At 35.0% G+C, this 12,053-nt stretch overlaps 1 protein-coding gene across 1 annotated transcript; it reads left to right on the forward strand.

Moving 5' to 3' along the window:
• The first annotated feature begins 489 nt into the window (after positions 1-489).
• Positions 490-10,949, forward strand: LOC108912186 (pickpocket protein 28-like). The gene is made up of 9 exons (XM_018717364.1): positions 490-741; positions 2,875-3,117; positions 6,071-6,170; positions 6,246-6,397; positions 9,201-9,402; positions 9,453-9,723; positions 9,893-9,952; positions 10,035-10,221; positions 10,283-10,949. Exons 1-9 carry the CDS (start codon positions 536-538, stop codon positions 10,542-10,544), a joined length of 1,683 nt encoding a protein of 560 aa, XP_018572880.1. The 5' UTR covers positions 490-535; the 3' UTR covers positions 10,545-10,949.
• Positions 10,950-12,053: the final 1,104 nt, after the last annotated feature.

The following is a 12,053-nucleotide window of genomic DNA, read 5'->3' on the forward strand; positions in this document are numbered from 1 at the left end:
GAACTTGCGTGCAAGTCATTTGCTATTGGTTGAATGTAGGTAAGTGAAACATTACCCTTAGATCATCCACTGCCCATTGCGCTGTAATTCGAGGAAGTACATCCACACGGTAAGTACTTTTATATTACTTACATTACGGTTCGTACATCCAATTTTGTTACGGCAATTAAGTCGCTTTATCTAAACTTGCACGAATTTAAACGTTGACATTTCGTAATTAGTAGTTGCAATTGCATTAAAGTAATATTTAAATAGTTTTAATTATACGTTAACTTTGTCGTGGATTTTCTCTGATAAAATTAGTCTTTATCTTTATGTCTGTAAAACGCTATTATTTTCTTAGGACTGTTTATTTCTCATTAAATTAAAATTTATCAAATCGAACAACATTACCAAAGTAACCTTATAACCTTTCGATAATTCGAACAAATTGCACGATAAGTCGACGGAATTCTCACAAAATTTTGTTCCGACAAAAGAAGATATTACTTGTATTTTTCCAAATCTCGTGTAGAAAAACTTGCAACAGCTAAAAATGAAACGAGCTGTCAGCAAAGAAGATAAGTTAACAGACGTAGAATTGGCGAAGGTAAAGGAAATAGAAAATGGAGCCATTAAATCGAAGCGAAAGTATCCGGGATTTCGAAAAAATATGCTTGATTATATACAGCAGTACACTGACTATACTGGCATCCACGGATTCAAATATATGGGAGAACAAGACAGATCCATTTTTGAAAAGTAAGTAGGATATAGCTATTTTAAACTAAAACTGGCCCCTTTAACACTAAGTATTAACATTTTGAGTTATTGGATACCATCAGATATTTGCAAAATATTTCAGTATCTTAGTCATGGACTATCAATAATTTTGAAGTTTATATGGGAAAAGTTTATTACATACATCACATGAACTGTATACAGGGTGGTCCAAATTTTAATAGACAAACTTCGGGAAAGAACTAAATAACAAACATTAACATCACTTTGCTCCATAAACATAGGCGCAGAAAAACCACCGTTTATGAGATACAGGGCGTTGAAATTAACAAAAATAAAATATTTTTTTTAAATATCAGGAAAACCGCTTCTTCAAATTTATCCAAATTTGGTACACATTTTTTTCAAATATTTCTCTTGGTTCTGTATGCACATAGCCCAAATTCAAAAACCAATGGTGGAGAAACAAGGATATCGTTTCCTTATTTAAAGTAAAACTTCTACGCCACTGAATTAATTGGTAATATGAATAAATTTTATAACGGTCTGAAACATTCCGAATGAAAAACCATTCATTTATTTTTGCCGAAAAGTGAATGGTTTTCGAGTTATGAGAAACATTATCCAAGTAAACAAAGCGTTGAAATAAGGAAAAATAAAACGAATTTGGGTGGTTCAGATTTTAATAGACAAACTTTGAGAAAGCCCTAAACAACAAAATTAACATCACTTTGCACATAGGCGCAGAATGCCAACGTTTATGAGATACAGGGCGTTGAAATTAACAAAAATAAAACTATTTTTTTTAAATAACTAGAAAACCGCTTCATGAAATTTATCCAAATTTAGTACACATTTTTGAATATCATACCAAACATGTCGGACCCATCTTTCAGGTAACATGAACAACAAGTAAAGTTAAAAGAAAAACAAATAAATTAAATCAATTACATTTAATATTTATTAAACCATTAATATTAAATCTCATTTTTGATGTCCGCCAACTATGTTTTTAATTTCAAGTGTTAATCAAATTCTACGTTTATGTCTTATACAAAGATTTAGGTATTAGCATATTAATTTGGTAATGTCTAACTCCACTTTTAAAAATATGCTCAACTAATTATAGACGATGCGGCAAATTTATTTATTTCATTATTATGGTCCCATAATGAAGAATGGACACAATTTATTTTGAGTAGGTTATCTATGATAAAGCCAAATTAGAACAGATGCCTGAGAGTAACCTAATAGAACACTATAGTTATCGAGTGTCCACTGAAGAACATACCATACAATTTAAAATGGCATTGTATTAGGGAGTATTATAAGCGAGAAGACCGATTTCATAACAAAGAATCGGAGGAGTATAAGTGACGTAGAAGTTTTACCTTAAATAAGGAAACGACATCCTTGTTTCTTCGCCACTGGTTTTTGAATTTGGACTGTGTGTCTACCAAATTTGGATAAATTTGATGAAGCGGTTTTCCAGATATTTAAAAAAATTGTTTAATTTTTTTTAATTTCAACACCCTGTATCTCATAAATGGTGGCTTTCTATGCCTATGAACAAAGTAATGTTAAATTTTGTTATTTAGTACTTTCCATAAGTCATCCAGTCAAGTTTCCATCTGAACCACCCAAATTCGTTTTATTTTTCCCAATTTCAACGCTTTGTTTACTTGGATAATATGCCTTATAACTCGTAAACCATTCACTTTTCAACAAAAATAAAAGAATGTTTTTTTATCCGGAATGTTGCACACCGTTATAAAATGTATTCGTATTACCAATTAATTCAGTGGCGTAAAAATTTTACTTTAAATAAGGAAACCATAACCTTGTTTCTGCGCCACTGGTTTTTGAATTTGGACTGTGTGCATACAGAACCAGGAGAAATATTTGAAAAAAAAAATTACAAAATTTGATGAAGCAGTTTTCCTGATATTTAAAAAAATTTTTTTTTTGTCATTTCAACGCCCTGTATCTCAAAAACGGTGCCTTTCTGCTCCTATGTTCATAGAGCAAAGTGATGTTAATTTTTGTGGTTTAGTACTTTCCCGAAGTTTGTCTATTAAAATCTGGACCACCCTGTATATTACATATATACATATTACAAAAATTCCAACTACATTATTTTTCTAATGATTTCAGACTATGGTGGTTAATACTGTTCTGCATATCACTCTATATATGTATCGATTTGATAATAAAAACCTGGGAAAAGTGGGACACGTCCCCAGTATTAGTAAGTTTTGCAAGAAGTCCAACCCCTGTTTGGCAAATACCATTCCCAGCAGTGACCATCTGCTCAGAAACTAAAACTAAACAGACGGTGTACAATTTCACAGACACATTCGACAAATATAGGATGCAACATAACTTAACCGATCTTGAGTAAGTATGCTAGTATTCGAAACTTGAAGTTGGTCCAGATAGTTTCAGAGTGTCGCAGTGTCGCACAGTAACAATCCAAGCTGGCATAGAGTAACACGCCAACAGTTTTTAAATTTCGTTTTGCACATGCATTGAATCGATAGTGCTGAAGGTCCTCGAGTACTGTTACATCTACAAGCCCAGACAAATTGGGCATTGTGCAGATAGTAATATCCATCGCCAATGTGCTGATGATCAAAACGCTGACGACCAGCGCCTGTGTGAAACTGAACTTGTTGATGTGTTAACCTGTAACAACTGGTCAGTTTATTGTACGACCCTGTTTTTCTGAAGCAATGCTTAGCTCCAATTCACACATGTGCTGATGATCAGCGCGCTGATGATCCATTGATGTTATGTGTATTTTACTGTCTAGGTTTAGACCAACTGGGTACTGTATAATCCGGAGATAGGGCAACAGCTGTCAATATTAGTAGCAAATTCTTCCTGCTCGCAGATTATCAGAACCATCAGCGTCCACTGAAACGAGCCTAAGTAATGGCAATCATCGATGTGCTGATGATTAGTGCGCTGACCATCAGCTTAGAAGTCGTTGGTGTACTACATTTTATTGTTTCAGAAAACATATTTCGCATAGCCGAGAGGCAAGCTGGCATAGAAGAACACACCAACAGCTTCTGTGCACCAATTCATCTAGGCGTTGATGGTCAGCGCGCTGACGATCTATATAACGAGCGTTCAAATAAAAACGTGGTCGAAGTTGGCTCTGACACATTGGACGTAGGGAGTAGCTTATAGCGACCAACTTAACCTCATTTCTCAACGAGCTGTATAGCAGCTGTCAGTTTCAATAACGTTAATGACTATATAACTTTATTTTAAAGAATAATCGTGATAACAATAACAAACAATTAAAGGAGCTGCGGAAAGTGTCCCCCTCCTTGTTATAACAATAAATTAAAGCAGCTGCTGAAAGTGTCCCCCTCCTTGTTCCAAGCACTTTTCACACCTGTTCCTCAAAGAATTAAAGACATTTTCTAAGATGCTCGGGGTATTGTTAATTTCACGAATCTTGTCTATAAGTCGAGCCTGCAGATGGTTTAAATCAGGAATAGGCAGTTCAAAAATAGTGTTTTTAAGGTAAGGCCACAAAAAGAAATCACACGGCGTAATATCACATGACCTCGGTGGAAATTCATGTTCAGCATTGAGACTTATTAGTCGATTTTGGAAAACTTCCCTCAACATATTCATCGTCTCGCCTGCCGTATGTGCCCTTGCGCCATCTTGTTGAAAGTAAAAGTTTGTAATTTCGTTTTCTTCCAGCTGGTTAACAAAAGGAGCGATAATTTCTTCTCTATACCTTTGCGCAGTAAGAGTACCATTAAAAAAAATAGGTCCATAAATCCTCCTTCGATTGAGAGCACACCAAACTCCAATTTTTTGAGCGTGTAGAGGGCCCTCGACAAAAAAGTTATCTGGTTTTTCAGAAGACCACATTCTCATATTCTGTGAGTTTACGTAACCACTTAAATGAAACCAGGCTTCATCAGAAAAAAAGGTGATATTATGAAGTTCACCGTAGTTGTTTAAAAACCATTCACAAAATACAGCCCGTCGCGGAAAATCAACTTCATGAAGTTCTTGCTGACAAGTTAAACGATAGGAGAACAAACGCAAATCTTTTTTTAACACTGTGTGGCAGGTACCGACTGATACTCCCACCATTTGTGATAAAACACGTACAGAAGTTCTTGGCGCATTTTCCATTATTTGTTGGACATTTTCTTTTAATTCTTCAGTCCGCTTTTTAGGTCGGCCGCTTCCTTCTTTTCTTGTTACACTGCCCGTTTCACGAAAAACATTAACACAACGCTGAACTGCACTTTGAAAAATTTTGTACTCAACAACGCCGGGAAATTGATTTTGAAATTCTATGAAACATTCCTCAATAGAATACTTCCATATTCCATCAATCTTGCGTCCATTTCTAAAGTAGGACTCTATGATAAACACTTTTTGTTCTTGAGAAAACACCATTTTAAACGCTTTTTAAAACGAAAATATTCAAATTGATAGCGGCGATATAGCGCTTTGACAGATGACGTTTAAGTTCATTTGCTATACGCTACGCCCTACGTCCAAATTTTCAGAACCAACTTGACCACGTTTTTATTTGAACGCTCGTTATGTTATGTATGTTTGACACATTAAATCGCTAACGCTGATGAAGCTTTCGATTACTGTTACTCTTGCATGTCTAGACAAGCTGCACATTATCGTATAAGACCCAATAGAGTAATAGCGATAATTCATAGAAATTATTCCTTCTCGAGAGTCATGAACCACCAGTGTCCATTTGAAACGCGCCTAAGTAACGCCAATCGTCGACGTGCTAACGATTAGGATGCTGTTGATGTGTTGACCTACATCAATTTCTATGCGACTCATTTTTCCTGAAACAGGTTACATACTCTTTATAAAAAAAAATCTATCTAATAGTAAAAGCCAAATTGGCAGAGATAATCATACCAACAGCTTCTAAATGCCGTTTCACACAGGCGCTGATGGTCAACACGTTGACGGTCTGCCGATATTATATTTTACACAAACGTTGAATTGATAGTTCTGATGAAGTAATTCGAATACTGTTATATTTGCAAGCTTAGTCAAAGCTGGACATTGTCGTATAAGCAGCGGCTAGATTAACAGCTGTCAATATTTTTTCATTGGAATTATTCCCGCTCGTGGGTTAGAACGCGTTGACCGTCAGCGTCCATTTGAAACGAGCCTAAGAAATGCCAACTATGATATGTTGATAATCATCGCACAGATGGCTAATGAAAATAACAGTTAGAACATTTGAGACTATTTCTACAACAAGGCTAATGAAAATAACAGTTAGAACATTTGAGACTATTTCTATCTATTACAAAAAAGATTTCTCTTTTAGATTGAAACATTTATCAGATAGTGCGCTAATTTGTGACAATCACCTTTACAATGCTGGCAATCTAACTACTGGTCTTGACACGATTGACTACTTAATGAGTGTAAGTTTCTTTTAGATTTTTACTTTTTACAGACTGAAAAGAAGTTACTTGTCATTTTTATTAAAATGTTTTTAGGTTGCGCCTCAATTTGACGATGTGTTCCATTCCTGCAGATGGACTCTGCAGAATAAATCTTGCAGCAGTCTTTTCTATCCTATTCTTACAGAAGAGGGTTTATGTTTTACTTTTAACATGTTGGATAGGAGTCAACTTCTTAGAAATAAGGTGTAAGTGTTTGTTATGTTTATCTTATTGCCCAAGTAGTTATTTACATGACAATTGTGAAAAACACCACTTTTTTCGCAAATAAAAACATACATTACACTCCCATCCAAATAGTATTTGTATAATTCTTTTAGGGAAACGCACAATAGCCCTAGGGATGTTTATTTCAATATCAAATAGGGGATACGCGTTCCAGTAAATTTGTATTTTTATCGATACAATCTGACCTCTAACTGTCAAACAGACATGTAGGAAAGATATAATCGCATGTTAAAAAATTAGTTTGATATGGGTGCATAGGGAATTTTGAACTTCAAACAAGGTCATAAAAAGGGGAAGGGTCCATCTGGTACCATAATTATTTGTTTGCAAGGAATAATAATTAATTTCGCATTATATACCATTTACAATTATTATTTACACATAATAAAAACAATTTTATTTACGCTTTTGGGAATTTATACCTAATAAGAAAATTTAAATAGGTAACAAAAGGATTTTTTCTACATAACAGGGTGTTTCTGAAATAAGTTCATTCCTTGAAAAGGGGCACGAAAATATGCAACTTTTGCAACTTTGCAACTTTTGCAACTGATAGTCTAAAAGATTACGTTTCCAAATAAAAATAAAATTTACATGAAGGTTTAAACAAATTTAAAGCCGTCCCTGTGCGACAGCCAGCTGTACCTTTGATATCGAAATTGCCGCGCGCCGCAGTGCGAAAGCGCTGATGGCGGTTTAAATTTTGTATTAAAAAATGTTGAAATTTATTCAAATCTCGTTTAAAAGTAACACAATAATTGAACGAATCAACGAATTACCTACCAATAGACGACATGCTCTACAAACATTGTTCAAAGTTAATCCACATATGTGCAAATACTCCCGGAATTTGTCGAATTTCATTAGCTGCAGCAAAAATAAGGCTGTTTGCATCGATACACAGGTCAACATTTGATCTAAGAATAATCACCTCCATCACGTCAGGTTCAAGGTCATTTGAAGGTCAAATGGTCTAAAAAATCTGAAAAAATTCATACGTATGTTTTTGGGGTAGCCGAGTTCAAAGCCGCTGCTATTTTACCATTCAAAGACATCTAAAGGTCGTATCAAGGTCATTTGGAGGCCAAATCGAGAAATATGGTCTAAAAAATCTGAGAAAATTTATACGTATGTTTTTGGAGTAGCTGAGTTAAAATCCGCTGTCAGTTTCACCCCTGAAGGACATCTGAAGGTTATATCAAGGTCATTTGAAGGTCTAATCGAGAAAATCGGTCTAAAAAATCTGAAAAAATTTATACGTATGTTTTTGGGCTAGCTGAGTTAAGCCGCTGTTATTTTCACCATATAAGTACATCTAAAGGTCGTATCAAGGTCATGTCGAGGTCATTTGTAGGTCAAATCGAGAAAATCGGTCTAAAAAATCTGAAAAAATATATACGTATGTATACGACTCCTGACCGAATGAGGGGAAAACATAAAGGAGGCTAGCCAGTTGAGGCAATGTTCCGGTCAGTTAGGTAGAAATATAAGCGTGTCCAGCCAATTAGGGCAAGATGAGTAAATGTCCTAGCCAGTTAAGGCATGAACAAGAGTGTGTCCAGCCAGTTAAGGCAAGACGAGTGAATGTTCCGACTAGTTAAGGCAGGAAAAAGAGTGTGTCCAGCCTCTTAAGGCAAGACGACTGAATGTCCCGGCCAGTTAAGGCAAGAACATAAGCGCGTCCAGACAATTAAGTCAAGACGACTGGATGTCCCGGCCAGTTAAGGCAAGAACAGTAACGTGTCCAGCCATTAAGGTGAGACTTTCACCCCATTTACACCTTACTGTTTTTAAAATTGTTTTCAATAAATGAATCTCCTTGTTTAGCATACAAATTAATCGTCTTTTATGTTCTACGTTTGTGACTCTTTTTAAACACCAGCAATAGTCGGCCAACATATTCTTTCCCCAAACACTCTGATATCTTTTCTCAAAGTCAATCAGGTCCTGATGCATTCTTTCACCTTGTTCGTCACTAAATGCCCCTAGATTTTCTGGAAAGAAGTCAAGATGAGAATCAAAAAAGTGGAGTTTAAGGTTCATTAAACATCCTAATTTTTGGTTTACCATTGATGCAACAATATTTATGTAGTCGGGGTCTTTATTATTGCCTAAAAACTTTTTCGTGACTTCCCTAAATTTTTTCAGATTTTTATACAGATTTTCTCGATTAGACCTTCAAATGACCTTGATATGACTTTCATATAACCTTCAGATGTCCTTCAGGGGTGAAACTGACAGCGGATTTTAACTCAGCTACTCCAAAAACATACGTATAAATTTTCTCAGATTTTTTAGACTATATTTCTCGATTTGACCTCCAAATGACATTGATATGACCTTTAGATATCTTTGAATGATAAAAATGGCAGCGGCTTTGAACTCGGCTACCCCAAAAACATACGTATGAATTTTTTCAGATTTTTTAGACAATTTTTGGCCATTTGACCTTCAAATGACCTTGAACCTGTCGTGATGGAGCTTAGCCAATCTCGGATTCGGAATCAGCCATCTAAAAAACCTATAAGTACCCTGGTCAGGTCCGGTGCTTATTCTTAGATCAAATGTTGACCTGTGAATAGGTGTGTACACATTTTCATACACCCCCAAACAAAAAAGTCTAGAGGGTTCATATACGGACTTCGTGCTGGCCAACACACAGGGCCATTTCGTCCTATCTACCTTTCCGGAAAGTTAGTTATTAAACATTTTCAGAATTATAACTTAAAATATCAGTACCAGAATCAAATATCTTACTTGTAGCTACTTAGAGCATAAATATATGGGCCACGGGAAAGACACTGAAGACTGGACGTTGGAAGACGGCTACAAGAGGGGCGCAAAGAAGGACACCTTCCCCAGAAGAGCCATGTCTGCGGGATCCTCAGCTGGTCTATTTCTAGAACTAAAAGCTTATGGTCCAGACTTGGACTACATCTGTAGAGGGCCAGTTCAAGGATTCAAGGTTACTGAAATCGTTTTTCGTGATCATTCTCTAATGTGTCTAATTCACAGATTCTCTTACATCACCCAGCAGAGGTCCCAAGAGTCAGCAGGCAGTACTTCAGGGCTCCTCTGAATCAGGAAGTGGTGGTTTCTATAAAACCGGATATGATGACTACGTCAGCAGGACTAAAGGACTACAATCCTCATAGAAGACAATGCTTCTTTCCCAACGAAAGATACTTGTCTTTCTTCCAGAGTTACACACAGCAAAACTGTCAAGTCGAATGTTTGACAAATTTCACTCTGAAAATGTGTAATTGTGTAGCCTACCACATGCCTCGTAAGTACAGCTGTGGACAATAAAATGTTTCCAACGATTGATGTTTTCTAATTCTGCTAATCTATTTCCTATATGTTTTATGTACTTCTTTTGTTAATAAAGAAAGAAGAAGAAAATTGTCACATTTTTTGCTTTTGTTTTTCTAAAATTTGTTGTTTTATCGTTTTAGATGAAGAGTCAACACCAATTTGTGGTTCTGGAAGCATCAAGTGTATGTTCGAAGCACAAAGTAAGTGTTATATCTTGATACACAGTAAAAGACAAAGAAATGTACATCTTCTAGTTGATATTACCAATTATATCTTCTTCAGCAAAGCTCTTAGAGAAAGAAGTAGAATCAGGATTATCAAGTTCTACGTTCGACGTTAGTGGAGACGCTGGTTGCGACTGTCTACCAGCTTGTACCTCCTTAACATACAACGCTGAGTCTACCCAAGCTGAATACAACTGGAAGAAAATGTTTGAAGCTACCAGAAAGAATGTAAGCGAATTTCCAGGGTAAGTTAACATCACCAGAATTGTCTGATGAGTTATTTTCGATGTTTGTTTTTTATTTCAGAATGCACTTCACCAGGTTGAACCTGTTCTTTAAGCAGCAGCAATTCATAAATTCGGAAAGGAACGAACTGTTCGGCCAGACAGATTTTCTTGCCAACTGTGGGGGTATCCTTGGACTATTCACTGGATTTTCCTTCTTGTCTATCGTGGAAATAGTACATTTTCTTTCGTCAAGGCTGATGTGCAACGTGAAGATGTATGGTAGACACTACTGGTCAGGATCTGCAAAATTGCTTAACAACGATGCTTATGTTCATGACTAAAGCAATGAATATTGTTTTTAGGTTTCACTCATATTATATTTAATAGATATGTAAAATGTATAATATAAATTGATTGTTTTAAATAGTCACATAAATTTTATATACAATTTTGAGTACAAAATAACAACATAGACATACCCAAACTATATACTTGAATATCAATATGTTTAATTTTAGTAAAACATTGTAAACTTATTTAAGAGAGTACACTTTTAATAAGAGATGATATTACTTAAACTTATGTAAATTATTTTTCGTAATAAAAATTCTGTGCCGAAATTGTCAACAATTTTTTGCATCTACTTAGAAGAATTGAATTGGCACATTTCAGGATATTTTAAAAAATGTACTGCAAAACAGTAGCACTATTATAGTTAATGTATTGTAAAATAAAGAATATTTTACGCACAATATTATGCATTTTATTAGGTACGCCCGTTTAAAAAGAATATCAAAGAATTTCACGGCCCACCCTAAATAATTCAAAAATAAGTATAGTGATACCTCATTTGAGATATTTATATTATTCTTCTCCGCTTGGCACTTAGCAACGCATCGATCAGTTTTCTTACAGATCGTTGATCTTTTTATGACAATGAAATAAAATCATACTTTTAATTCTCCAATTAAGCAAAATACTTCATATTAAAATATCAATTATTGGATATGGCGTTTTCATTAAATTTCACCTAATACAGATTGTTCATAAGTATCTGAAGGAATGGGTCAAGTGTTGACTGAAATATACTACAAATTAAAATAATGAAATAAGTATCATAATTTGTTAAGTTGTTTTTATAAATTACTCAGATATGACTAATAGTCTACAAGTTGCTGTACAAGTGAAGTCAAAACTACCTTCCAATTGATATTGCAATATGGGTAGATTAACCGAAGGTACAATTTTATGGTAGCTTCTTTTCGTTTACTTCTTTTTGATAAGACATCTTCGTTCAACAATAAATTAAACTTTTCGGCTATCAACAGCAGCTTTTATTATCATGTCATAGCCGAAATTCTTTGTCATAATAGCTTTGCTCATATAGTAGAGTGTACCTACAAGAATATCTTAATTGTTGCAGCTACTCAATGTCTACTAGCACAAATCATTGCTTTATACCTACTGGCACAGAGCGACCTACTAATTTGTAGATCCCATGGAAATATGACTAGTATGACACTAAGCGAAATGAAGTTTTTAACTAGGAAACAACTATACGGAGTACAGCTTCATCCAGCATTGAATTACACCCACAATATCTAATAAATAGCTAAGATTACACGACAGAAATTTCATTTTCCAGCGCGAGCCCAGCTCTTCGGCGCTTGTATACTATTAGAAATATGCTACAGTAAATTTAAACAATTGTTTACTTAAAGATAAAGGTTTACCCCACTCGTATTTTTTTGTTTTATGTTGATATGTTGAATAATGTACGAGTATGGCTAACGGGCGCAAAATGTTAAGTAGCTTAGGATCTAAACGATGAAAATATATATTTTTTTAAA

This window comes from Anoplophora glabripennis, unplaced genomic scaffold (genome assembly GCF_000390285.2).
Source record: "Anoplophora glabripennis isolate ALB-LARVAE unplaced genomic scaffold, Agla_2.0 scaffold581, whole genome shotgun sequence".
In the NCBI taxonomy this organism is placed as follows: domain Eukaryota; kingdom Metazoa; phylum Arthropoda; class Insecta; order Coleoptera; family Cerambycidae; genus Anoplophora; species Anoplophora glabripennis.

Excerpts from the sequence above, each read along its gene's own strand:
- LOC108912186 (XM_018717364.1), top strand. The coding sequence starts at position 536 with ATGAAACGAGCTGTCAGCAAAGAAGATAAGTTAACAGACGTAGAATTG. Across the intron at positions 6,171-6,245 it reads CGATTGACTACTTAATGAGT|GTTGCGCCTCAATTTGACGA; the intron begins GTAAGTTTCTTT and ends AAATGTTTTTAG. Across the intron at positions 9,724-9,892 it reads TGTAGCCTACCACATGCCTC|ATGAAGAGTCAACACCAATT; the intron begins GTAAGTACAGCT and ends TTATCGTTTTAG.